The sequence below is a fragment of the Scaptodrosophila lebanonensis genome, unplaced genomic scaffold (genome assembly GCF_003285725.1).
Source record: "Scaptodrosophila lebanonensis strain 11010-0011.00,11010-0021.00 unplaced genomic scaffold, SlebRS2 tig00001412-arrow-pilon, whole genome shotgun sequence".
Classification (NCBI taxonomy): Eukaryota; Metazoa; Arthropoda; class Insecta; order Diptera; family Drosophilidae; genus Scaptodrosophila; species Scaptodrosophila lebanonensis.
The window spans coordinates 705,205-732,878 of record NW_022060739.1 but is presented as its reverse complement, the minus strand read 5'-3'; the positions used below and the strand labels follow the sequence as shown (position 1 = coordinate 732,878).

The following is a 27,674-nucleotide window of genomic DNA, read 5'->3' as shown; positions in this document are numbered from 1 at the left end:
ACAATTGCAGCCACTTGCGTGCCCAGCGTTGCATTCAAGCTCTTAGTCTACACACACACACACACACACACGAACACACACACATACGAGTATATAGCACACATAAGTAGATGCTTGTGTGTTTGTTTGTCTCTGTGGGCGGTCGCTTCGGTCACAATGTTGCATGTTCGTGCTCTTTTTCCCTGCATTCATCGTTTGGGGTCAACAAAACAAAAGCCAATACAGTGCTATCCCATAGATTTTGTCATTGAATAGTGCGGTCAGCATGCCAAAGTTGTTGGTGTTGTTGTTGTCGTGATTATGTAAAATAACAAAGTTGCAAGACAGTAAACAAGTGTGTGAAAATGCAGTGAAGCTTCTTTAAAGCGACTAAATATTAAGTATATAATAATAATAATAGTTTGCGGTTAAGACCAACGTAAATTAGAAAGGCACTAAGGTTGGTAATGCCGGGCTTAAGGGAATGTATTTAAATATTTAGGGCTAACATAGCTAACATGACTGGTGAATCTCCAATCCACCTCCAGATAAGGAAGAAGAAATGGATGTGGATTGGCCACGCGCTGCGAAAGGACCCACACAGCATTGTAAGGATGGCGCTAGACTGGAACCCCCAAGGAAGCAGACGGGTCGGCAGACCTAAGATAACTTGGCGACGGACCACCCTTCAGGAATTATCCCATAACAACATCACATGGGACACAGCTAGACAGACGGCCAGAAATAGAGTTCGATGGAAAGTACTTGTAGAAGCCCTAAGCTCCCAAGTGGAGTAAAACAGGAATAAAAAAAAACATAGGGTTCTATTATAACTGGTTGGGCTTTGAAAATAATTGCTATGGCAATAAACATCGCATTCGAATTAGCAGTTTTCATGGAATATGCAAAAAGAAAATATCCACAAAGACAAATATAGAGAACAATAACTAGAATGTCGACAAACCGTTGTGAAATCAATACCCTTCTAAAACGACAAATATGAAAACCTAAACAAGCTGCAAAATATTCAGGTCGTTTAATTTAGTTCAAGTTAGGTTTTTCTTTTTATATTGGTAAATCCTTTGACACTTCTGACCACACTTGGCTGTGAGACGGAGCTGGGGGTCGGAGGCGTTAATTGGATATTATTGTAATTTGATTAGATTTCTCCTACTTAGGCTTTTCTACCTTATCAGATGCTTTTTATAATTTTTATTTGTTGTTCTCCTATGTCGGCAGTCAATGTTTGTTGACATAAATATAAATAAATAAGTCACTTAATTTGGATTTAAAAGCTCATATTCTATATCATTGCCGGGCGATTTGGATCTGCAAATTTACACAATACACCTAATTATGTTTATATACGGTAGATTGATTCCAGAAACAACCGTGTAAAAAAAGACATCGATCATATGCAAAAATAGGTGATTGGTTCCTTATCTTTAAAGAAATATATATGCAATTTGAAAATTTTCAAACCGTGTTATATCAAAATCGTGTAAAAAAGACCGTGTGAAAATAGCAACTGTGAAAATTTTTAGATTTATACAGGAAAATTCGTCAAAAAATCACATTAAATAAATAATACCTTTTCAGTTATTAAGTCTATTAATGATATCTATTAAATAACTATGAAGTCTCTGTTAAAGTAAAGGACTTTTTTAACAAACAGAAAAAGTGTAGTAAACATGGTTACTAAATTCATTAAAACTATATCTTTATAGTTATGAAGTTACTTCTAAAACATATCGACTGTAACAACAACAACAACAACAACGACTAGCCGCAGCCAATCAAAAAGAGCAAGCGCCCTGCTCCATAAACGAGGTCGCAGCTGGCGAAACGGACGAGTGCGCCTAAAATGCTGCTGCAGAATGCGCTGCATGTGCCCAAAACTTGTAGTCCCTCCCTGTTGGTGGCGGTGGCGTCGGGTCTCGGGTCTCGGGTTGCTGCGGTTACGTTTGGCGTGCTCAACTATTTTGTGGCTCTGTTTGCCTTGCTTTGCTGCATTTTAAACACCATTCTTGCCCATGGCACAGACATTTGTAGTCGAGTTTATGGCTTTATTTATTTAGCGCATAAATTTGTGCGCGGCATTCTTTTTTCGGCATGGCTTGTTTGGCAGAGATTGTTGCAGGGGCTCAATGTATGGCGAAGCGACATGTTTTTGGGAGGTTGGATGGGCAGAACATTTGTTCGTATTCATTTGGTTTTGTATAAAGGGCTGAACAGAACAAGTCGCCAAAGTCTAGCCGACGGCTTAAAGTGCCCAACAGCCGCCACAAAGTTGAACGCTCGAAGGCGTTGCTAGACCCGAAAGTTTCTAGCACGCCTCGATGATTGTCTGAAAACCGCAGCACTTTAAGTGCCCAGGGACCTCGCTTTACCTCTTAATGTTCCTGGCAAACTTAAAGCGATTTGTGCAGAGCTCTTCCGGTTCCCCGTCGTCGCTCTAAGTGCAATTGTTTTTATTGTCAGCGCAGGGTTACATGCAAAGTTCATTAAGTTTGCTCGTCGCCTACCCAATTGTGGCAATTTTGGCTTTTAATAGCGACGTCGAATTTCAGTGCAGGCTCTGTGTTGTGGTATAGAGAGTGCGGGAGATGAAAAGGCTTGCATGGCAGCTGCAGCTGGGACTCTCACGCTTAAGCGGCAATTAACGTTCACAATGAAGCGGGCCACTTCAACATGCACGCCATTGTTTTGTTGTGTTGGCGACACTTGAGCTGCAAGTGGTTGCCAAATGCAGCAACAGCCCAAGGGAGGGCCAGAGGGGGGCGTAGAATTAAGTGAGAGAGACCCACATCATTGGTAGCAAGGAGTACAAACAGAATGCTGCTTGCCGTCTTCTTTATTATTCATCCCACTCTCACTTTGCAAATTAGTTGCCTTGTTCTTTTAAAATGCAATTAAGTGGCAATGCTTGGCATTTACTCGAGACGTCGCTACATTGCGGGGTAAGCGGCTTTCAATTTTAATTGGCAGACAAACAATTCAGCAGACACTCAAAGGGACATGCTACGGTTCAAACTAAGTATGAGCACCCATTTCCTAAATGACAACTATCAGAAAAGACAAAAAGCAAAAAAAGCGAGAGCAACCAGAATATACTCGTATGGCAATTAAATTTTGTGCGCTCGTTCAAAAAACGTGCCCCAACACAAAACACTGAACAGAAGGTGGAGGTGTACTGGAGAGACTCCTGAAAATTGCAATTTCGTTTAACAGAAAAATAGGAATTTTTAATTTTCACATCATTACGAAATACCGAAAACACAGCCACCAAACCGAAGGCAGAACCCAAGCGACCGAACGCCAGAGATGGCACAAACAATTTTAACCTTACGACATTAAAGGTTAATACCTCTTATGACCACGATATACAGACAGTCACACACACACACACTCCTACACAGCTGTGGTGGTGTGGTCTTTGCTGTTCTACGGCGACAACAATGAAACGCCAGCGCAGACACAGAAGCCGAATGAAAAAGTAAACCAGAACAACAATTAATAATGAATTGTATTGCGAATTGTGTAAAACCGCAAAAGCGCCAAGGGCTGAGGCAAGGAAGAGGAGAACGAGCAGGCCACGTCAGTTTACGCATTCATTTTGTACGCCCCATGTTGGGCGCCGAGCTCGTTGGCTCGTTACGTTTCAATGTTCTTCATTACGTGAGTGGGCAGCGACACTTAAAAAGTGCCGGACTGCAGGCGGACGTTGAAGCTGGCTAGATGAATGGACGTGCGCGTCAAGCGGCAGCGACAACAACATAATGGAAAGTATATTACAAAATGTGCGACGGTTTGGTGGCAATTTGCGGGTTAGAGTGAATGGGGCAAGGGCAGGGACTGCCACACGTAAAGCGTTTAGAAAAAATTGCTGTTTCAACAAATTTACAACGGAAGTGGATGTGTTTTGTGCCTCTCCCCTTGGGCAGGTATGTGTATATATGTGTGTGGCCACCATGTTACAACAATAGTGTTTGTGTGTGCCAGTGCGTTTGTGTGGTCGCCAGTGGCCAGGCGCGTGATGAATGTGCATAGCCATCGATTTGCACTCAACTCCATTCTGCACTTTCACATTTCATGGGCTACATAATTTGTGCGAGGCACTAGTCCTTACCCGACCCCATCATCATCTCCTTTAGCAGTCGAAGCTGCGCGTCAGCACGGATTTCATTTTGTTTTGTGATGTGTTTGCGGTGGACAATGAAAAATCACCCAAACGAAGCGGCTGGCTGACTGCATGTGCTGGCCGGGTCCGGAAGTATTTCGCACTTGCGAGGAATTGTTTTTTTTTTTTTTGTTGTTCAATGTTAGCCTGCTTTAGGCCCACCCACTGCTTCGCTTAGACTCTGTGTATGTATGTACTCACATTCATTTCCTGGCAACGTGTGTCCTGTCAAACCGGGTATGCCGGTCACGCCAACGCCGCCAACCCCGACCACACCGCCGGCACCAACGACGCCGCTACCCGGATGGTAGCTATAGCCATTTTGTGTTGCATACAGAGCCGTCTTCTGCTCCTCCATGCTCAACGCGAGGTCCATAGAGTGCTCCAGCGCCTTGTTGTCCAGTCCACTAGCCGGGTAGTAGGGCGGCGGTGCCTGGTTCTGTTGTGCGGCCACAATTGACGGCCGCACCGAGTCCATCTCGTAGTCCTTAGCGGCGGCGCTCTTCTTCGACTGGTTGCGTTTGCAGCGGCAGAACATGAGCAACAGACCGGCGAACAGAGCGAACACAATGCACGACACGATTATCGCAATGAGCGTGGGGGTGGCGAGCGCACTTGCCTCAGCGATGTAAGGGCGGCCAACTGCGGAGAATGGGAGAAAGAGGGAGTACGAGTAGTGTGAGAACAAGGTAAAGATTGAAATGAAGCCATGAAAAATGCAACGCCACTCAGGCGAGTTAAAGTGGATGGATGAATGAATGGATGGGACGACCGTCACAACACCACCATTCAAGTGGTGCAATCGTTCGTAATGGTTTTGCATATAATGCAAATGACCATTGCTATACCAAGCATGTCCCCCTACTTACTTTCAGCGTCCGTGTATTCGCCACAGTGCTCGGGATTGTTGCGCAGGCAGAGTTTCACGCGCACCGTTGGACTGTTGTCATCTTCAAGTGCCAGAGTATTCAGACCCGCATCGTCCTCATCCTCGCTTATGGTGTGACCAAGGGCGCGGCCGCCTCCACTGCGACGTGGTGCAATCAAACGATCGATGACCTTTTCCTTGTGCGTGGGTCCATTGCCAGACAGCTGCAGATTCTCTACGGTATCCACAACTTCCCAGGCGGCCATGGGCGTGTCACCATGCACCATGGTCTCTACAACCGCGACAAGCGAAAGACATGTGGCGCCTACATCGATGCCCAGAGTTCGTGTGCTTGGCTCATATGTGACCTGTAGCGGGGGTGGAATGCGGCTAACCTTGGTGGTGGTCATAATTTCGTTGGAGTAAGGTGAATTGCCTTTCGGATTCAACGCATTAACCTTGAACGCGTAGCTCTGATGCTGATCCAGTGAGGTAACCTTGCATGGGTTGTCACGGTGGCAGTCAACCTCGACCCACTCTGTGCTGGATGTGGCCAGTGCTGCGCAATCTGGTATCAACTGTTCCTCACGTGGCATGGCAACGCGTCGGTAGCTCACAAAGAATTTGGTCTTGCTCAGACCACCATCGAAACCTGGGTCCCAGCTAAGAGTCACGTAATTGTGGCCTACGTCAGTTGTCCGCAAGTTTGTTGGCTTTTCCGGTGCGCCTTTTTGTTGCAAACGAATGGGAGCGCGAATGGTGTCCAGTGAGTTGACAACCCGACAGGTATACTCGCCATAGTCGGAATGCGTGAGCGCATTGATGCGCAGCACGGACGTGTATATGTCATTGTTGTCTGTGGTTGTACTTATTTCATAATGACCATCAGACGACATGGTCAGAGGGGAGGGGTTGTTGCCGAATTGCCATTGGAATTCGGGCTTGGGATATGCCTGAACTTTGCATACTACTTCTGCGGTCTCCCGAATATCGTAGGCAACTTTGTTATACTGATGCAAGACGATGGGTTCGTGTTCAATGCGTAGTTGCATAGATGAGTTCGCCGAATTTACTTCGTTTTGGTAAAGACAGGTGTAGAGGCCGCGATCGCCAGGGACGAGTTGATTGCTATTTGGACGAGCCTTGCCTCGGAACTTGAGCATGCTTTGCACTGTTACCATACCATTTGGTCCCTGATCCGGATCTGTCTTGACCTCATACAGATTGAGTTCAGGTAGAATTTCAACACCATCCTTCAGCCACTTGATGCTGGGTGCAGGTTTACCCTTAGCACTACAGGTCACTGCGTAGTCTGTATCTGCCACACGTCGCGTCATATGCTGCTGTAATTTCGCCAGAAACTGAGGTGGCTGATGTATTTCCAGCACAATGGTTGCCAACTTGCCAATACCCAGCTCGTTCACAGCATGACAATGGTACTTGCCCTCATTGCCTAGATGGGCCTTGGGTATGGAGTACTGTGGGCCCGCTGCCAATATTTTCTGTGCAGTTGAGAACTCGCCTTCCATGTCGCGGAACCAGCGGTATTGAGGCACTGGCCAGCCAGGTGGATTGGCAGAACAGGTGAGTGTAACTCCATTGCCTACATGCACAACGGGTTTATTCGGCGTAATATAAGCCTGTCCCGGACGATGGCGTACTAGCAATGCAACTGTGGAATTTCCCACACGCTCACTACGCTCCTGACCCTGACTATGCATGATGTTAACGGCACGACAAATGTAGTTGCCAGCATGTTCGGCGCGCACAGAGGCGAGGGTCAACACCTCACCGTTGTACCGAAAATCGGGAGCTCCTTCCTTCAGCCATTCGATGGTCACTGGCGACGGATTGGCCGTCACATTGCAGCGTATATTCACAGTCTCACCCTCCTCTGCCTCACGCGTCTTAGACTCGATAACCACTGTGGGCGGGTACAGGATGTCCAAAATAAGCTCCTGCTCCCCCGTCTTGCCAAGTCCGTTGTCGGCACTGCACGTGTACTTTCCGCCATCCTGCACGCTCACACGATGTATGGTGTGCACGAGCGAGGAGCTAATGAAGCGCCCGTTGCGTGTCCAGCGCACATTCGGCACTTTCGGTTTCGCATCTACGTTACACTCCAATTTGGCAGTGCGGTCACGTTCTACGCGCAGTGGATTCTCTGGTCCAACCTCGACGCGCGGATAGTCTGCAAATAAATGGAAGAAAATAACCAAAATTAGCAAGAATTGTTGTACATTGGAATGTGTATGTGTGGTAAGGTGCGGTATTACGAGTACTTGGGGTTAAATCAAAGCACCAGCCGCTACTTGTATGCGGCAAAAGATGAAAATTAATAAACATGAAACATTTGCCATAATCAGCAGACGATGGTGTTCACAAACTCGTAATTGAATTGAAAGGACCTTCGTACACACGGTCCCCTGTCGTATCTTTGTGATTAGTGGCCCGGTTGTCTGTCGACTTATTAGGCACGAAATTCGCCAATTATTAATTGAACTAATGAAGTGTGCTCAATGGCGGCTTAACACAAGACTCATTAGCGCTAAGAGAAGTGACAGAGAGAGTGCTGGATCAGCTTTATTATCTCTATCCATGCACTTGGCCACTTGCCTTTGTCTACCGCAGAAACTGCAACCTGCACACAAGCTCTCAATCTCAATCTGTTGTCATTAGTAGTTTTGCCTTGCACCGCAAATGACGCGATATTATGTGAAAGCCTTCCTTTATCTCTACCCACTCCACGTGTAATTAAACGCCGCAGCCAAGTGTCTCTACTACCTTCTGCCTAATGACTGCCATAAACTCGCTAGCCGGAGCAGCAGTTGAAGGCGCCGCAGTCGCAGCCGTAGCCGTAGCCGCAGCCACCGACACTACTTCAAATTGACAGCTCGGCCGCAATCTCAAGAAAGTGGAGCACAGCCCTCTGTAAATTGTGGTAAATTGCGTGATTTGCTCTGCTCTCGCGACTACCTGCCTTTAAGTGGCCGACAGGTGACCCATGCCAGGTGTATAACTTCGCCTTGCCTCCAATTTCATTCCATTGCCTTGTGCTGTACCCTTCGTGTTTATGTGCGTGTAATTACATTTGATTGTCTGCTTTGTACTCGACCCGACTTCGTGGCCGACCGCAACCCATTAAAAAATTGTTAGAAATTGACGACGCCGACGACGTCGACGGCGCCCGTTCTCATTGTTTGCACTGCTCGCGATTCTAGGCCCATTTTGGGGGCACTGCTAAATGGCTTCAAATTGGCCTAATTGTCACTTTGTGAACATGTTTTACACATTTAGGCCAAGCAGGCAACCAAGACGACCCGCTTGCGTGTGTCTGGCCCCACCCAAAGTGCATTTATTGCCGCCACTGCCACTGCCACCGCATTCCATGCATTTCATAATAATTCTCATGTTGGAGAAACATTACACAAATCTAGGGACTTGAAATGGGCAGCGATCAGGAGTCGCTTTCAACACTGCACAGCGCAATTATTTGTAGCCCTCACTATTGGCCGTGTCCACAAATAATGAACAGTGCTCTCACTCACTCTCTCTCCTCTCTCTTCTACTCTCACGGTAGGCTGGCATTTCAAAAACAATTTTATGCGTGTTTTGCATATAAATTTCTTGTTCAACTATGGATAAGGTGAGGGGCAAATGGCAGAAGGGACGACACTGAATATGGCCAGGCAACGCGGTCTCTTAAATTATGTACGTAAATAATTGAATTAGTTTGGCAATGTCCATAGAACGATTGGTGGTGGGTAGCGGGCGATGAGCACTGCACATACAAATACTGAGGTCTCTGATCCTTTGTTTGGCGAGGGCTTCCCTTCTGTGCAAATCGTGTTAGAAATATTTTTCCAATCAATTGCCAAATTGTTGGCTTGTAAGTAGGCATAGAAAAGCATTTTGCTTTCGTTCGCTCCGTCTTTGTTTCTCATTCCTCTTTGCGCTCTTTTTTCCTTTCTTTTTTTTTACTTACAAGCTATTCGCTTGGAAAATGCTATTAACACGCGACGCCTGAAAGTATGCTTCGAAAAATTTACACCAACAGCAAATGAAATTTGTGTGATAAGCGGGCGAGAAATGTGTAAAAAATTAAAAATTTAGTCGTTTGGTGCGCGCGCCGCGTGCGTTATAAACAATTTATGGCTAATCTGCTGCCGGCAGCGGCAGCAGCAGCAGTAGCAGCACCAACAGAAAAAAAGTAGCAATGGCGCCTGTGACGTCGACTCTCTTTGGTGTGTATTAAAAAACCATTAGACTCGGCGGCCATTCCCCTCGATTTGGTGCAAGTGTAACACAATCTACGCAGCATAAAATTTAATTTTCAATTTTCGCTTTGCTTAACTCAATTTACAGTCCGCCCGCCCCTTCCACATCCAAATTATTTGTCGGTAGGAGCGCCTCACTGCGTTAAAAGTCCATTCGTCAACGACAATGCTTGGCATTGAGCGGCAGCAGCTTCATCTCCTACTTAGGTCCTAACGCAATTTGAACGCATCTTTGGCATTGGTGTTGGCGCTGGCTTTGGCTGCTAAGCAACAATTAGTTATTAGGAATCTCCCGCTGGCTGCCTAATTTAGTTATGGACACGCGTTGAGCATGACAAAGAGAACTGGCGCCTAAGACCAGGGGCCCGAGCCCAGGACAAGACCCAAGCCCATGAACCGACTTCGGCTCATTCTCATGCGCATCCGTTTTGGTGTTCGCATACTTTTTCAAAGCCCTTTTCCTTGCACGCGTCGTCGCCTAATCGGGCAACTTAAGCCGCAGCAAATGAGTTTCATTTTCATTTTTATTATGTCCAGTTCATCAACACACGGCCAAATGTGCCAGCCCGAGTGGGTGTCCAGTGTCCCGACCATTGCCATCTTTTAAATGAATTTGCACGCAGCAGGTCGTCCCTGCTGGCCCCTTTAAGCGTCCAGGCTTATGCCGATGACTTAACGTCTGCCCATTAAAAACTATCAGCGAGCTGGAGCAATAAAATTAGACCAACTACGTTTAATATTAATTTCAATTAGAAAAAGCGATTTAAAAGCAGCCAAAAAAACGTGGCCAACAATGAAATTGGCTGCCACAAAATGGCAGAAAGAAAGTCAAAAAGGCACCAACAAAAAAAAAGGCCATTAAAAATAATCGAGCGCGATTGTAGCTAGTAGCAAGCCACTAACTACAACACCAAACCATAGGAACTTGTCTACTTGGCTGGCTTTATAAATGGGCTAAATCCAATTTTGATATGTGTGTGTGTGTGTGTGTGTTTGTGTGTGGGACTGGGCCAAGTGGAGGCACGCGCGCGCCACAGGCCACAAACAACAAATAACAACAGTGTCTGCTGCGACTTCACTGGGCAAGTTGAAAGGGAATTAAAATTTGAGCACATCTACAGATATCAGGCTAACTGATGAGCGGAGCACAACGGGCGGTTGCCACGTACGCGAAATTGGCAAACAAACATTTTGCCAAAAGCAGACTGAGCAGCAACTTGGGCAACAAGGCCGCGCCGAGATAAATGATAAGGCGGCCGCATTTTGAAGGCAACCAGCCAAGCGGTAGCCCCAGAGCAGTAACAGAGCCAGTAATAAGATTGGTGGTAGCAGCAGCAGCAGCAGCCGCCGCAAAACCCTGAAGCCGAAACGCATTCAATCAAAGCCCAAAGTGAAATGGCAGCAGCAGCCCCAGTTCGAACCCACTTTTCTTTCTGCTTTTTTGCTGAACTAATGAATACGAAATTAAAAAGTACTGAGCAGCTTCTAAAACTAAAATAAACCATTTACCCATCTCATCTCAAACTCAAAGGTTCCCAAGTGACCAAACACAATAAATTATGGGAGCCTACTCAGCCTCAATGTTATCTTTTTGTTTTCCCCCATCTAAGCAGTCAGGAGCAGCGTAAGCCCATACTCTGAGCCTACAGCAGCCACAATTAATGTGGGGCTCAACATCTATTACTACAAGGTTTATGCGAAGCATCAAAATTATCCTTCATTGAAATTGTTAAGCACCACTAAAAATTATTTATGCCCGAGAGAATAAACTTATCGCTTTAATTTAAGATTTACTCAAAAGTTCTACAACTGGATAACTGAAACATAATAAGTGCATATCAAGAATTATTTACTTGTATCTTACGAGTAACTTATTGAGATGTAGCTGCTACTGTTTTTCTGTTTTTCGGCAGCTGGAGAACTTAGTCTTAAATGAATTGTTAGTTCAAAATCGTATTGGTAGTTCATACTCGTATTAGTTGTTGTGCCAATAAAATGTGCTACATGCTTGATATATCCAAGCATTGTAGTGCATTCAGTAAAAATCCACAACTGATTTCTAATAATTTGAAGACTCTGTTCTTATGGTATTTTATTTATATTTCTAAGAATTAATCGCACTCTCAAGAATGGCAGTGTTCGAGTTATCAGTACTCATGATTCACGTTCTTCGTATAAACGTTCATTATCGCCTTTTTTTCAAACTACATACATACATATACTCGCATATATAGTATGTACATATGCTTGGCATTTAATTCGATTGCTTGGAAATCTATCTTAGAGCCAGCACTGACCAGCAGACGGGACGTCATTGCCTGGGCTAATGTTATTGACCCGCCACTCGGCTACTTCCTGCTGCTCTATCCAACTGGTCTCCACCTATTCGCCCCTCCTGCTTCACCTTATCTTGCACACTCTTTAAAACTTTAACGCACGCATGTGTGCTGCTTCTTTGCTCGTCCAACTTATCACAGACTCATCGTCATTGGTATCTCTTGCTTCACATCTCTTCTGATTCTTCGCCTCTCTCTGGTCTATACTTGTAGTTTAATGCCACAGCCTGTGCCGTGGCCAAGTTTATGTTGCCATGATTTTCATCATCTACTAAATGTTTTCTTTGCTTTCAAGTTTTTCTTGTTCTCGATGCTGTTCCTACACATATGCCACTCACACGTGAGTGTGCGCTGGTACATCTGGTTTGCCGTTTGCTGCTTTTGTAACTTGTTAGTTTTCTTTAGTGCCCTCCGACAACAACAACAGCAACAACAACAAGTCGACTATCACTCCACTCCAGCCACAGCCACAGCCCGAGTCTTGTTCTTGTCTTGTTTTCCTATTAAGTCAAGAATTTTTATAGCATTTAGTTGGAAAAGCTCAACATATTTTTGCCACTGTCCGACGCACTCACTGTCGCGCTCTTCAGGCCAAAAGACTAAAAGATACAGATACATATATACGAGTACGCATAACTCGTGCCTGCTGTCAGCGCATTTGAGCTATGAGCTCTTGTGGTTTTTGCCCCGGCATTTTATTAGTTTCTTGTTAGTTTTTCTTCGTTGTCGTCGTCGTCGTCGTCGTTCTCGTCGTCATCATGGCCATGTCGCAAGTGGTTAAGGGCTGCTTGTTTGCTAGTTCGACTTCCACTTCGAGATCCAGCTCGACCTCGAGTTGCGCCTGACAGTGAGCAGGCAATGGTAAAAGCGTTTCGGGCTAACTAGTTACCAAATTGAGCGCATAAACTAAACCAAACTCGGCAACTTCTCGACACACACACGCACACAAAAAAAAAAACATAACAACGGGAAGGGAAACGAGCAAGACTTTTGCTCATAAATTACAGGAAGTCACATTATGGAGGGACAAAACAAAGAGCCCGTCGATGGGACTCTCGCGGCTTCAAGGCTGTGCATTCATTAAGTCAAAACAAGACAATAATTTAATTGAGTCTGCTGGGCTAAGAATAGCAGGGCAGTAGTTGGGCCAAATTTTCAATTAGATTGCACAAAGCATGCCACAATCAGCCCCCCCCCCTCCACCCCCTCACACACAGCATGCCCCCACTGTAGAAAATCGACTGACCTCAGCCAAATGTAAATGAAATGTGCAAAAGCTTTTAAAAACACAACTGATAAAACGCACAAATGTACTAAAATTTTATTATCTGTACAGGCACACACACACGCTAATATGAGATCAAGAGTAAAAATCTGTGCATGGACACAGATACAGACGACAATGGCCATAAAATAAAATCAAATGACCGGATATGGCAAATATTTGGGCTAAAGTTATCAAAGCATCTATTTTTTTCCATTATTCGTTTGTTTAGTTCATGCAGTTTATTTTGTTTTACAAACATTATATCGATATGAACTAAATAATTTGTGAAACGGCTGTTAAATGCATGTGTAAACAATTTGGAAAGCTTTAAATGCACAAATACACGTACATGCAAACGCACATGATTTGTATCTGGCAGATGCAGCAGCAACAACAACAACAAGAACAACATCAGCATTAGCGTCAGCAACATATCTTTGAGGATTTTTTCATTTTAGAGCACAATTTGTGGCAAATCAATGAAAAGTTTCGACAACTAATTTGATCATTTGTTTATGCGCCGATGTATGTGTGTATGTGTGTGTGTGTGTGTGCATTAAAAGCATAAACAAAACAAAATTGGGGAATAGAGGGCAGCCGCATCCCATCAAAGGCCGCCCCTCGCCCAAATTAATTTAAAGGCAACAAAATTAAATACTCCAGAAAAAGTTGCTCGCGCTATTTACAAAATTTTTGAAATTGTCTGGCTGGAATTTTAATGGTAAACAAAAAATGGCCAAACGTGGGCAAATGTGTGTATGAGTGAGAAAGGGGATAGGGGGTCGGTCGGGTATAGGAAGCCTGTGGCAGCGGCTGTTTTAAATAGGCAACAGACAACAACAACAATAACAACAAAAACATTTGCCGCTGCTCAACAAAATTATTGACAAACTTTTGTTGTTGTTGTTGGGCAGCCAACACACACACACACACAAACACACACACACACACAGACACATGTGCTTGTAGCAGAGGCCACAAACGACGTCATTAGTGCTGCCATGCGCTTTGTTGTACCCGCCATTGTCGTTTTTGTTGCTCTTGTTGTTCTTGTTGGCTGCTGTTGTCGTTTGGCAGGCAACAGAAAAAGTAGCAGCAGGCAAAAGTTTTGCTTTTATTTATTTACTTGCGCGCCAAAATGGGCCAGCGATTTGTTTGTAAGGCCTCGCGTCGGACGCACGAGCGGACACACACACTCGTACACATCCAGACATAAGAGTTTATAGTACACTAAATGCACTTCAAGAAAAAGCATTTTGCTCTAGATGTCTATATGAAAACAGGCATACTTTAAAAAAGATAACACTTGAATATTTTTCATTCCATTGTCTGCCACTACCAGAAAACTTTTTGAAACTTAACGTTCAAGACTTAGTTGGACGATATTCTGGAAGCTGTTTGTCCAAATGATCAAAAATTAGCAATAATGACCATTCTAGTTTCGGAATTGTGGAGTGTCTGGATAGCAGGTTAAGTGAATCTAGGATCAGCCATTTTCAAAACAGTTTAGCTCATGTTTATACTTTATGGGATCGGAGATGCTTCCTTCTGCCAATTACATAATTTGCGCACACTGAATGAAGTCCAATTAATCTGCGAGTACAAGGTATAAAAAAAGAATCCTATTACATAGATTTAGCATGGCATGTTTCATTTTTAAAGTAAATTGCAACAGCTTTGAACTAAATTGTTAAACATTTTAAAATAGATATAATTTAGATTTGTTAATTATTTTTGTGTTAAAAGTAGAATACTCTTTTTTATTTTGTTAACATTTTTGTGTTATGTGTGTATTTTTTGAAGTGTAGACCTGCAGATAGACTTAGGGCAACAAACCCGGAACGACAGAACACAAATTTTTGAATGCTGTAATTTGACAGCAAAACGAGATGACGAGATGTGGAGTGCAGTGTGTGAGCGAGATGGGGAGCTGGCGATACAAGCGCAAATTTTGGCGCTTTGTTTAACTTTGCGGGGCGGTCGCGCGGCTTCCGAAAGTTTGGAGACATGAAAATTGAACACCCCCGCTTTAGGAGATAGCGGGGAGTGTGGGAAAGGGAGCAAGCGTAGCTGTAACTGTATAGCATAGCATTAGCCGAAAAGGAATTACTTGCGAAAATAAAACAAAAAGTTCTCGAAACGCAAACACACACACAAACAAACACACAAAAGATACAAATGCAGCAGGCACGTGTAAGGAACGAGCCTGGACCCGGGGCCCCCCCTCAAGAGGGCGAGAAACAATATAATAAACTCAATTCGCGCACATTTCACTGTATTCTAGCCTAATGCGTGGTGCGCAGTATTGCCAAAGTTCTTTATATTTTTTATTTCCACTTCCAATGAAAAGGCAGTCAAGCAATCGCAAATGTACAGAGCAATGTCTATGGACTGAATGCGATAATATGACGAGGGGGGGAGAGGAAGGAGGCGTGAGAAGTGCGGCTGCGAGCCTGGTAAGTGGCATTGTCCTGGCAAGTGACGCGTCTTCGCAGTAGTCGTCAACGTCTTTTGACCTAAATAATTAAATTCGCCAAGGCATTGGACGGACAAAAAGGAAGAGCGAGCATTCTTCTCCTGCAAACCCCAAAAAGAAGAAGAAGAGGCAATAGAACAAGCAACAGCAAAACTTTTCAACATCTAATGAAATGCAGCTGCCAGCCTGCCAGCCAGCCATCCTGTCTCTCTGCCTGCCACTCATTCAATCTGTCCGTGTCCTTGGTCCCCGGCAGTGCATTTAGTTTGCCTTTGCGTTTCCATTTAATTTGATGTTAAATTAATTTGCAATTGCACATCGTCTTGACTGCTGACTGCATTTTATGCAGATTACACAGCTTTTGTAAATATTTAGTTAATTTGAAAAGATTCTAGTTGCAGCAAAGTTAAAGCCTGTGTGCAGAGTGTGGCATAAACAACAAGGACGGACTAAATGTAAAGCTCACGAAAACTTCTGGTCCCGTTACCGTTACCGGATAAGTAACAAAAGGTGTGTCAGAGGTTGGCTGTGGGAGGGTGAAGTGTAAGTTCAGTGCCAACTAAGAGTCAACTACTTGGTATTTTACATAGTAAAGGTCTCCGAAATCATTGTGAATATATTTTGATTTTAGAAGACTTAGCGAGCATGCGACACGTTTTCTATAATAAGGACCAAAGGCGAGGAATCCTTTTTTATTGTGAATTTCGGAGCTCTACAGACACTTCAACTGCAAATTTAATATTTGGGGGTTAGATCGAAATGATGTTGTTAAAGAACTGGCGGGTAAATTGTATTCAATAATAACAATGATAACGGAGAAAACGCTACAATAAAAAATATTTATTTGGGCTATATATAAGAAACAGAAAATATAAAAAGGTATTAAAAAAGTGATATTTAAATTAAAACAGCAAGTGGTGATTAGAGGAGAATTGCAAATATCAGCTTAGGGGAAACTAGTAAACTTTTTTACCCTTTGGAAACAGTAAAAACAAAAAAGGAAAAATTCTTATAAATCCGTTCATTTTTCTAAATTTAGCTTTCAAATAAATTACAATATACAAAAATGGAAAAGGCTTTGATAGATTACAAATTCGAAAGAAAAGGAGATTCTACAATGACTGACTAAGACCGAGGACTACGTTAACTAAATATTTAAACAACTTCCAAGTTTGTGGCCATTTTCGAATAATAAATAATAATGTGAATTATTGTGATGATCCCAGGTTTTTCTTCCAGGTCTGTCTTCATTTTTACTTCCATATGAGTATTTTTTGTATTTTCTAACAATTCTTTTAGACCTAATATATAGGTAAGGCAGACGAAGGCCAATGGAACCTTATGCTGAAAGCTATTCAAAGTTCATGGAACTGGTTCATGCAATACTAGTTTAAATACACCAATAGCTGTTGGTGTTGTTCTCTCCAGGTGTCCGCTACAGGCGTCCTAGCTGTGGTAACTATGTTACCTTCGTAATTGTGTGTATGTTCTGCATAACTGAGGGCTATTTTGAATGCATCGCAGCGCCAACTGCAACTCATTCCTGCAGAATCAGGGAACATCAACTTGATTATCATCATCGACATCATCGTCATGTTATGATCATTATACGAATATGTGTTGGCCACGTGGCCCCAAGCCGGTAGTTCCATCAAAAATACACAGAGAGCTTCTAGCGGTTGTGGTCTGGTCTTGTTTTTGTTATTGCAGTGCGAAATGAGCCGGCGGGCTTTCAAGTAAAAGCAAGAGCCACTGCAACCGCCCCAAGCGACGTCAGCAGCGTCCTTTCTCAACATTCAGTATACGAGTATGCGTCTGTTTTTGTTTTTTCAACTCTCTGTTGCTGTTGTTGCAAGTCAAGTAGAAACTGCACTAAATGTAAACAATGCCAGACCAGAAGCCCCAAAGATGTAGAAGAAGACGAAGAAGCAGGAGAAGGCAGCAGGCGAAATGTAAATACAATTTTTAAATTAACTGGCAGAGCCAAAGCACGTGCCACACTTAAAGCCTCCCGGTCTCCCTCCCTCCTCGCCGGAAATATATCTACATACCAACCATATGCAACCAGCAATGTTGAAGATTGTTTCGTTTTTTGTCTTGCCTTTATTTGTTGCTGTTGCTGTTGTTGTAGTTGTTATGTTCATCTTGTTGCCGTTTGGTTGGCATTTTAGCTTTGTAAGTTTGTTCATTTGTTCTACAGGCGCTTGCCGAGTGAGTTTTATTTTCATGTTTCGCTTTTTTGCAGCGCTTCCGGTGCCTCGCCTTCCTCTATCAGAACATATGAGGCTTCTGCTCAATAGTTTGCCTGCCACTGCCACTGCCTCTGCTCACTTGTCCGTTCTGCCACATTTCCTTTTTATTGGCTTGCAGTACTTCTCTTCTCTCTGCTTCCGAACTCTCTCTTTCTGTGGCTGACACTACCAATTGTTTTTCTTTCTACGCTTTTTTCCTCATGTTTTCCCATTTCCAGCGCGCAGCAACATGTGCGTTCTCGTAAAACTTTTGCATCCGTCCCCTCCACCAACTCTTTACAGACATAATAAATTTATATGTAGACGTTGATATGCAGTAAATATTTTGTTCGTTGCCGAATAGCCGCGGGCGCGGCCATTGTTGCTGCTGTGGCGTTTGTGTGTTTATGGCAGATGTTGTAAATAGTATTTTTTCTATTTTCCCTTTTCAAAATAGCCAGAACAACAACAACCACAATCATATAGTCAAGTTGCATATGTACAGACAAATTTTAATTAGCTAGACATTTCGCAATATCTCCACAAAATGTGTGGCCACAAAAAATTCAATTACAGTGTGTAATTCAAACAATGCCCACAGAATTATAAATATTTAATCAACATTTTCATTTGTGCTCTTTTTTCTTGTTTTTGGGTTTAGAAAATTTTCATTTTATTTACAAATATAGTGAATGAACGAAAAAAAAAATAGCGCATGCAATTGATAGAACAAACTTGAACTGCAGAAAGGCCAAACTATGGTAAACAATTACAACAAACTTGTGAACTACAGCAGCAACAACCATAGAAATAGCAACACCTGCAACACAAAGAAAACAAACAAACAAAGCAGGCAGGCAGCCAAAAACAATTTATTGTTTTTTTTTTTTTTGCTTTTTATTGATTACATTTCATATATTAACAGTTCTTATAAAGTTGAGAATGAACAAGAATGAGAATTTTCAATTGTGCACTTGAGTTTTATGATTGCATGCTTCAAGCCCAGGAATTGCAATAAACTGACCAAATGTCCACACAAAAGCTACGTCAGCAAAGCAATAATATGGGCGACAGAAAAGGAGACACAAAGCAATAGTTGATGAGTGTCATAACTGACAAATGCATTGCACAAAGAGCAGCCATAGTTGTGTAAATACCAAAAATAGTTCAAAAAAGTTTCAAGAATTCTGCATTTGAAAATAAAACGAACTACACTGTCATTCGTAATTTGAACACTGTCCAATTTGAGTGTAATTATCAGATGAAATCAGATCTATGTAAATTAGCATTGATATTGAATTTCAACTTTCTCTCTGTCAATAATTATTCGGCAACAATATTTATTCGTAAAACTAAATAAATGGATCAGGTTAGAAAAAATCCCAAGCAAATTTGGAGATTGAACAAATTTTATGAAATTGGTTTTGAATGCAGTCGATATTTCTAGATCTTAAATGTAAATCAAATGTGAGAGGATTCTTTAGAAAGGTGGTGATAACATGGTCAAAATGTTGATAAATGTTCTGCTAATTAAAAATAATAAATTCAAATTTTGTTACATATTAGAAACACTCCGTTCACTCATAAACTGTAAAGACATGGTTTATATCTAAATATGGTTTATATTAAATAGATAAGGTGTTATAACCTGTTATCTTTATTATTAACCAATTTATGAGCCAATTTTCGTGAATAAATGAATTGAAATGAATCAAAAATAATAATATTGATTTTATTTTTAAAAGAAATTTGATGAAATGTTGGCTTACACAGCGATCGAGCAAAAGGAAAGACCGACGAGACGCCATCAGAGTTGGCTAGTTAGTCATATTCTACGTTTTCCATAATACTGTACTAATATCTTAAACGACGATGCCGATTATTAGGTAAATTTATATTTTCACTACCCAGTTAGGGTAAAGTCGAAAACTGTGCGCTTTAAAAAGTTGGCATTAGAGTTGTCGAGATGCTCCAATCTGCCAATTGAACTGCCATATCTGATAGATGTGGAACTCAAATTGCAGTTAATTCAACCATAAATTGGCATAAATTCGGTCACAATTTTCGACCACAATTGATTTCCACAGAGTAGTCAAAATTACAGTACGGCTGATGCTCAAAGGCCGCGAGGCAGTTACAAAACGTTGCGCCAATTTGCCATTTTGAAGTTTTCTAATTTGAAAACTGATCAGTCAACACTCAAATATACAAACACAAACACTCATTCCTCTGAGTGTGCGCGTCTGTGTGTGTGTGTGTGTGTTTGAGCTGAGCTCAATTCATTACTCTCATTGCAAATGGAAAATTGTAGACAGAGCAGCGTATGCTGAATTTCGTTTTCAATGCTTTGGGCAAATAGCTGCGCTGGACGCATTTGTTGCCAACTTATAGCATGGCAAAATATTTACATACACAGAGTGGCAACGACCCTACCCCCCATATAGCCATATAGCCCCCAACCACCCTGACCACTGCCCGCGCCACTCCCCCGTGCACGCAAATTTTTCGCTCACTGACTTTGGACAAAATTTTGTAAATAAAATTTTCGTGCGGCTTGTGCAAATTTGCACCAAATTGCATCGCATCGTGGATAACTACATGCATGTGTGAGTGTGTGTGTGTGTGTGTGCATTGTGGGGGCGGCAAGGCGTGGCAATGTTTTCATTGCGACGAGGCCAAAAAGCCAAACTCGACGATGCGCAGTCAGTGGTAAATGCCAAACTCAAACAAATGTGCAAAATTAGCATTTTGACATTTCAATTTTGAATATTATTGACATGTTTATTGGTATGGAGATGTGGGCAACACAAGGAGCAAGACAGAGACAGAGACAGAAAGAGAGAGAGAGAGAGATGCAGTACGATGAGAGCGATTGTTTGGTTTCATTGATTCACAAAATTTACTTTAATTAGCAAGAGGCACCAGATGCATGGAGAGGGGGCGGGGGACGAAGTGGAGCAAGGCAGTTCAGTTGAGACAGGTTTGGCGCGTGCTTCAACAGACTGCGGTTCTTGTTGCTATTATTATTATTATTGCTGCTGCTGCTGTTGTTATTGTTGTTGTCGAGGGGTTTGGGTCGGTAGTGCTGTCAGCATTTGGCAACGCGTGCTGTTTGCGGTGTTGACATCATCGTCAGCATCAACATAAACAGAAACAACAATACGAGTAGCACTAACAAAGCGAACAACAATGAAATGTTTAACGCTTTGGCAAACAATTGCATTTTAGTTGTGGGTTGTAGCTCTCAATAGAAGTGTACATCATGCGGCACTTGTAATAAAACAACGTTCCATATAAAGCTATGCGTCTAAACGTTAATATTTCAGTGAAATGAGTTCATTCCTGGTTGAAAATTTGACATTTCAAAATACATCTTGAATCAAATAGATGCACGAAATCAACGCTGTTTGGCTGTTGCTGGTAGAAACAACTCTTTTTTGTGAATTATTTTCAATGCTGAAGAACGACTTTTCAGATGATGTAATTTATGTTCCGTATTTCGAAGCATTACTTATTTGAGTATCGCTTATACGATTTCAATAGTATTGCAAAGCTTTCAACTGATTTAAATTAGGTATATGTTAAATAGGTGAGGCATTTCTTTTTGCTTTTTGACACATTAACTAACTAATTTTGAAGAAACCTATATAAATGAACAGTTTAAATTAAAATTTGTTGTATTTTGATGTTCTATTAATCAATAGGATTTTGGGTTGGAGGGGATAGGTTAGAACATTAGCCTTACATTTGATAACTCATCACATATTAACTAAGTAAAGTTAACTAAATGAGCACAAGCTGTAAGACTTCCGCAGAATTGTATTACCGGTCTAGAAAAATCTAAAGGAGACAACTTTCTACGAATACTATGTTCTGCCACTCTATACGTATAACAAATCCCAAATTGAAATTGTTGTTTGAGAAGATATGCTGATTGAGGAAAGGCTACAATATTTGTATTTATTAGAACGATTAACAAAATATCCTTAAACATTTAACGTTGGTACGAAAACGGTTTAAGGACTCTTGATTTTTTAAACAATATTTGCCATTTTTTTACTATCACAAATTTTAATAAGGCAGCTACAGCTATAATTTAACCGTTTTTAATTATGTAGTGTATGGTTGATTTTGCAAAGAGTTATTTATGGTTGAACCTTGATGTAACATTTAATCGATATTGACAAAATGTATTTTATATATACACGAAATATTTATTTAACGTTCTGTAATTTTACGCTTAGGAACGCCCTGTTCTTTAGACCTTTGTTCCAATTACAATTCTCACCTTCATTTATGTTTTTCTTATACATTTCTTTTGTTAGCTGTCACTTCTTTGCCATTCAAGCGTCCGCTTGACCTTTCATTTCGATTTCTCGCAATCAGGACAATCAAATTAACTACCCAGCTTATCTCAAATTACAGACGCACATCCAAATATACAAAAATACACATGTGTATGTACAATAGACGTTACCGCTAATGTGCATAATTATTGTATTTCAATTAATTTGCTTATCACAAAAGCAAAAACGCTTAACGCCAGCTAATGCGAACACGTGCCAATCGGAGGAGCGACGTGTGCTGCCTTCCATTTCTACAGCCATGATACGGAGTATTTACCAGCCATCAGGCGGCGCGTTTGATGAATGACTAATGACGAATGTTTGGTAGAAATAAAAAAGAAATGAAAGCAACGCTCAGGCTCAATGGCAACAAAGAGAAATTCGATTTTTTCTTTCGCGCCACACGCAACTCCCGCAAAAGCAGGCAATGGAAATTAAGTAGCAGGCTGTGGAAAGTACTTCTCCTTTTTATTCTTAGGCCTCAGCCAAAGCCAGAAAAAACCAAAGAGCAAGTTTAATGTTTAGAGCATAACGTGTGCTGAAGCACCTACTACATCCTACATCCTCATCCACGCCCACATGGAGGGCGCTAATGGCCTCTCCCGCTTCATCTATTGATGTCTTTGGCTGGCAAACAAAAATGTTTCATAAAAAGCCACAGAGAGGACAACCATACACACAAAAAAAGAGGATGCACACTCTCTCCCAAACTCCGACTATCCTGCTCTCTATGTGTGGCCAACGCACGATTATGTGTAGGGAACAGTCTACCGAAATGCCTACACATGTTTGAAGCCTTTTGTTTGGGTTCCTGCAAGGATTGAGAGGTGAGAGGGCTTTGGGTCGCGCGGGTCATGACATAATGTGGCAAATGTGTAGCCAAACAATAAATGAAAATTGTGCGCAATTGTCATGCCGTTCGTTGCCATTTCGGTGCCATTGCCAAGATGAAGACCTGGATGCCATTTTGTCTGCCTCCATCCCCACCTTCCGGTCCTATCCCAGCCGCCTGTCCATTTACTTTTGTCTCATGATGGCCTGTCCACCCCCTGCCGCCCGTTCGTTGAGCAACTTCCATTTCGAGTTCAGTTCAGTTCAGTTGCGTGTCTCGCAATGTGCTCGTTATCCTTTTTATTTGAAGTTTGCTTAATGCCAAGTAAATAGTACCCACACAGCATTTGGAGTTCCTCTTCTGTTGGTGCTTTTGCGTCTTTTGCTACTGATTCTTCTTCTTTTTTTACCACATCCTGTGCGCTTTGTTTTTGTTGTCATTGTTTCATTTTGTCATCCTTTGTCTTCGTCTTTGCTGTTGCTGCTGCTGTTGTTGTTGTTGTTATTATTGTTGTTGCTTTAGCTGCTCTTGTTACTGCCACAAATGGCAGATGTTATCTGTCGTGTCTGGTCATGGGTAGTTGAAGGGCGGGTGGTGAGGAGTTAGAGTTGCCATCCTCATATGTTACACTTGCGGTTGCCTTTTTATTTTTCCATGGCTTGTTGCCGGGTTGCGTATTATTGGCGTTAAGTTGGCTGTTACCTATGGCCCAGCCATTCAGACATACTACACTGAGAGTGAAAAGGGGTTAGGGACGATGCTATTCTATGGTTTCTCCTTTCGTTATGAAACTAATAAATTATTCAATTAAATCTTTTAGAATTGGGTATTTTATTTAAACTTGTTTCTAAGGTAAGACTGTCGCGAATTAATGTATAGATTATTATTTAAAGGTATTTAGAATAATGTAACGTATTTCCTCCCGTGGATTTTTTAAATTCCATTTCTCAAATGAAATTGCTCTGACCTGTTTCAATAATCTTCCTTAGATTGCGTTCTACCTGGCATTTGTTTCTCTCAGTGTATGTATACAACCATCAGGCACGCTCCTGTTTCCTCTTATCTAGCGCATTATCATCATCATCTTCAATTTAATGCGTGGCAGCCGCCGACTTCACCTCGCTCTCCTTATTATCCATATCTCCCCTCAAATATGGCCAAGAGCCAGTGTCGCCCGCATCGACACTCGACAATTTTCTATTTTTTTTCTATGCGCACTCTCGTGTGTTTTGTTTTTGCGCCTTGTGCGCTTTGGCTTTCCTATGTGGCACTTCCTGCCATTTGCCAACGCAAACAGGCACACTCGCAGACACACACACAAACACACGCAGATGAGGCATAGGGATAGAAAGACACACCGACTTGTCGCTGCTGCTACTTTTTTTTACTTTAGGTAATGCCACTTTATATGCCGCAGTTGATGCCTTTAGAGGCTTTTGTGTTTACGGTATGTTAAGCCTTGAATCCTTAATGTCTGGCTCACACTACCCCTGACCCCTGCGCTCTCTGCCCATCGACCCGCCCAACTCCAACTTGGGTTCAGGCTTATGCCTGTACCCCTGCCCAACACCATTGTGTATTGCATGTGTATTGGCATTTGCTTCGTTGATTTTCATGTCGTGCCTATTTGCTGCCTAGATGAGAAGGACCACCAATTCCGCCGCTGGCTCTTTGCTGCGCTCCATTGCGGCTGCCGGCTCGATTTTTGCCATCCGGCTGCCGCAGCTGCCCTGCCTGGCGCTGCTGCCCGACCCTGCCTGATGCCTCCAATGCTGGTGTTAAGGTTCAAACATGGCGCAAGGTCGTTTCATATGCCACAGGATCCCCCCCCCCCCCCCTCTCCAAACTGTAACTCATCTCCCTACAGCCTCTGTGGGTCGCCATGGCCGCAGCAAACATTTACATTTACATAGACGTGTCCTCGTTTGGCTCTTCGTTTGGGCATTTTATGCATGATCTCATCGTTGACTGGCAGGCATACGATAGCTTCGACATTTTTGTCCTAGGCTCCCCGCATTGCTTTGCTTTGCTTTCCTTGGCCTCACTTCGGCTCCAGCTTCGGTTTGCATTTGGCAAATATGTTGGTGGAGCTAAAAGTTAATTGCCTGGCCTTCAGAGCAAGCGAGCGTGTGACATTAAACTATGAAAACGAGAGGCGACATCGATGGTGATGGCGCCAATGGCCCGCATTATGCCGACATCTATTTTTAAAGCCCACGAAAATGTCAATATTAGACCGGTGCCGGCCTATGGGTCGACCTGCCCCCACTAGGCTAACACACGATTCGGGCAAGGGTGGCTAAAAATTCGCTAAGCCGCGACTAAAGCGGTTTACAACACACACACTCGTACATACATACATACATACACACACAAGAAAAAACATCCAGAGCGGAGCTGGTAAAGATTTGACTTAGTTGGAGACACCGCCATTACAAAAACAACAATAACAGTAGCATGTCTTGCCAGTCGGCTTATGCCGAATCCCCACACCCCCACAGCCCAACAGCCCTTAACTACCAGCTGTCTGTTGCTTGCCTACTTTGGGTCTGTCGTTTTGGCAGGCAGGTGTGTTGGCAACGGTAAAAGCACAAGAAAAAGAGATGATGGAGATGAAGATGCAGGAACAGTCGCAGCGGCAGACAAACAGATCCGATTAACCTCATCAAAAAACGCGACCACCACCACCAAATCTTTTGCCAGCTCTATCTCTTCTTTTCTCCCGTGCTCGTACAGGGAAGAATGCCTAGGAAAACCCAAATAGGAAATGCCACCATAACTGTTTTGGGAAAATTTCCAAGAATTTTATGAGATATGCAATGCTATTTTAAATTATATACAAGCCTTCATATATGTACACCAACTACGTAGTTATATTTATTATCAAATAAGTAGTTTCTTTATGTGAATTTTTCATCAAATTCAATGTGTATTTTCTCTATTTTATTTGACCATTTAGGAATCTCCACCGTCTTTGTTGCAATGTTATTCAAATAATAAAATTCTGGCACGCCCCTGCTCAGATCTGTGAGCGGTGAGCGTGCGACTAGCGCTACCGTGTGGCAAAGAATCATAAAAGGAATAAAGGCAATAAATTAGTGTCTAGATTAAAGTTGGATTTTCATGCCTAATAAACGGGCCCAACAGACGGCAAATATTCGAATGCCAAACAACGCCCCACAAATACTGCCACGCCTCTCTTCTTCTTCTTCTTCTGCTTTCACAAACAACGCATTACGAACGAATCTTTCCTAAATAGCTTCGTCATATCCTCCCCCCTTTAAAGGCGTTCAGCCCTTTGGCTCAAGTCGAAAGCGGCAAATTGAAAATATCGCTTGATTTTTGGCATTTTGTCATTTTGCGGTTATTAGCGGGTGGCTCTTTGTTTTTGTTTTCGCTGTTCTGTTTGCTCGAGCTCTTGCTCTTCTTGTTCGCTGTCATTATTATTGTGTCGCGACCTGCGACAAATGCTAAGCTCTGTCGTCGATGTCGTCGCCGTCGTCGCTGTCTGGAATTTATTGCCGGCAATTTTCCAATGACTTATTAGAGTCGATTAGACAAGAGCTGTTGTCATTGTCCTCGTTGTCGTTGTCGTTGCTTGACTTTAAGACTGCTGCCTATTTTTAGGAGTCTTAGACGGGGTCTACTTTGTGTGATTAATTTACACGTGTCGATGATGGCTAAGTGAATTTTTATTGTGACCGTAAATCAAATTGCTGGCACCTTTGATTGAGGTCTTGTTTCCGGCAACCTCTATTCTGCCTGTTTACAGTTTAATTGTTTTTGATTTAATTTCCAAAGATATTTACACAGTGAGAAAGGGGGAAAAATGCTGTTGACCTGGGCAAACAGACATGAGGCTTGTCGCCTCAATGATTACAACGTGTGGTCCTCGTGCCTGGCCTGATGATTGCTTTACAGCACATTGGGTGAGGCCGAGTCCAGGACCGAGCCAATGGACCCGTACTAACCACAAATGCTGTCGGACACACACACACATGAGCATGCAAGCCCACCGTTGTGCAAACAGGACAGTTGGGTGTTGATGGTCCTGTCTGAGCTTGTGATCTACTCTTTGCTGTCTTCGTCACCATCACCAGTGTCGGTTGCTTAAAAACGCATTAAGCTTTGCAGAAGAGCTCGGAGCTTTAGTACCGGTTTGACCGCAAGTGAAAAGTCCACACACTCATGGTTTAGAGATAGAGAGCAAGTACACAGAGCTAACTCTAATCAGAACTCACATATCGTTCAACCGGCTTGTGTTTTTGCCTTTAACCCTTGTCCCATCCATGTTGGTTTGCCTGCGGTTCCATTCCTTTCATTTGTGTGTACCTTTCATTCATTCCTCCTGTTTGTTATGCAGTCGAGTGTGTTAGTTGGTTGAGCCTTCATATGTATCTCTTGTTTAGTTTTTGCATTTCTGCACTCGCTTTAAGCGTCGTGGCATTTTAAATGCATAAATCTAAATGCCAATTAATGAGCATTTTAAATCGCAGCATTTACATGCGGTTTAGTGATCCAGCGCCCTACCTCTCCTCCATTCTCGCAAAACAATCACTCACAATGCAATGTGGGGATAAAAAACCGTGTAATTAAATGCATTCTAAAACATTATGTCTGACAACAAAACAAAACAAAACACCGACAAGAACAACAGCAATTACAACAACAGTACAACTTGCGGATTATATATGCAAATGCGCAGCTAAACACGACGGCGGGTGGTAGCGGGTGGAAAGGGTTGCGGCGGCAGCTTTTAATTAAACGAGCGACGGCGTTGACGGCCTATTTTTAACGCCCCTCGTGGGTCAATTAGCTCAATAGCTCAATAGCGAGGCCGTCATTCATGGTGAGGGCGTTGCCAATTTGAATGCATAACTTA

At 42.7% G+C, this 27,674-nt stretch overlaps 1 protein-coding gene across 2 annotated transcripts in view; it reads right to left on the bottom strand.

The window, feature by feature from the left end:
- Window positions 1-27,674, bottom strand: part of LOC115632044 (hemicentin-2) — a 112,803-nt gene that overhangs the window by 17,643 nt on the left and 67,486 nt on the right. For both annotated transcript variants that reach the window (XM_030529015.1, XM_030529014.1), the window contains exons 5-6: window positions 5,029-7,218; window positions 4,361-4,801 (exon numbers count right to left, since the gene is read on the bottom strand). In XM_030529015.1, the coding sequence (XP_030384875.1) occupies window positions 4,361-4,801; window positions 5,029-7,218 (2,631 nt within the window). The remainder of the gene's footprint in view (window positions 1-4,360; window positions 4,802-5,028; window positions 7,219-27,674) is intronic.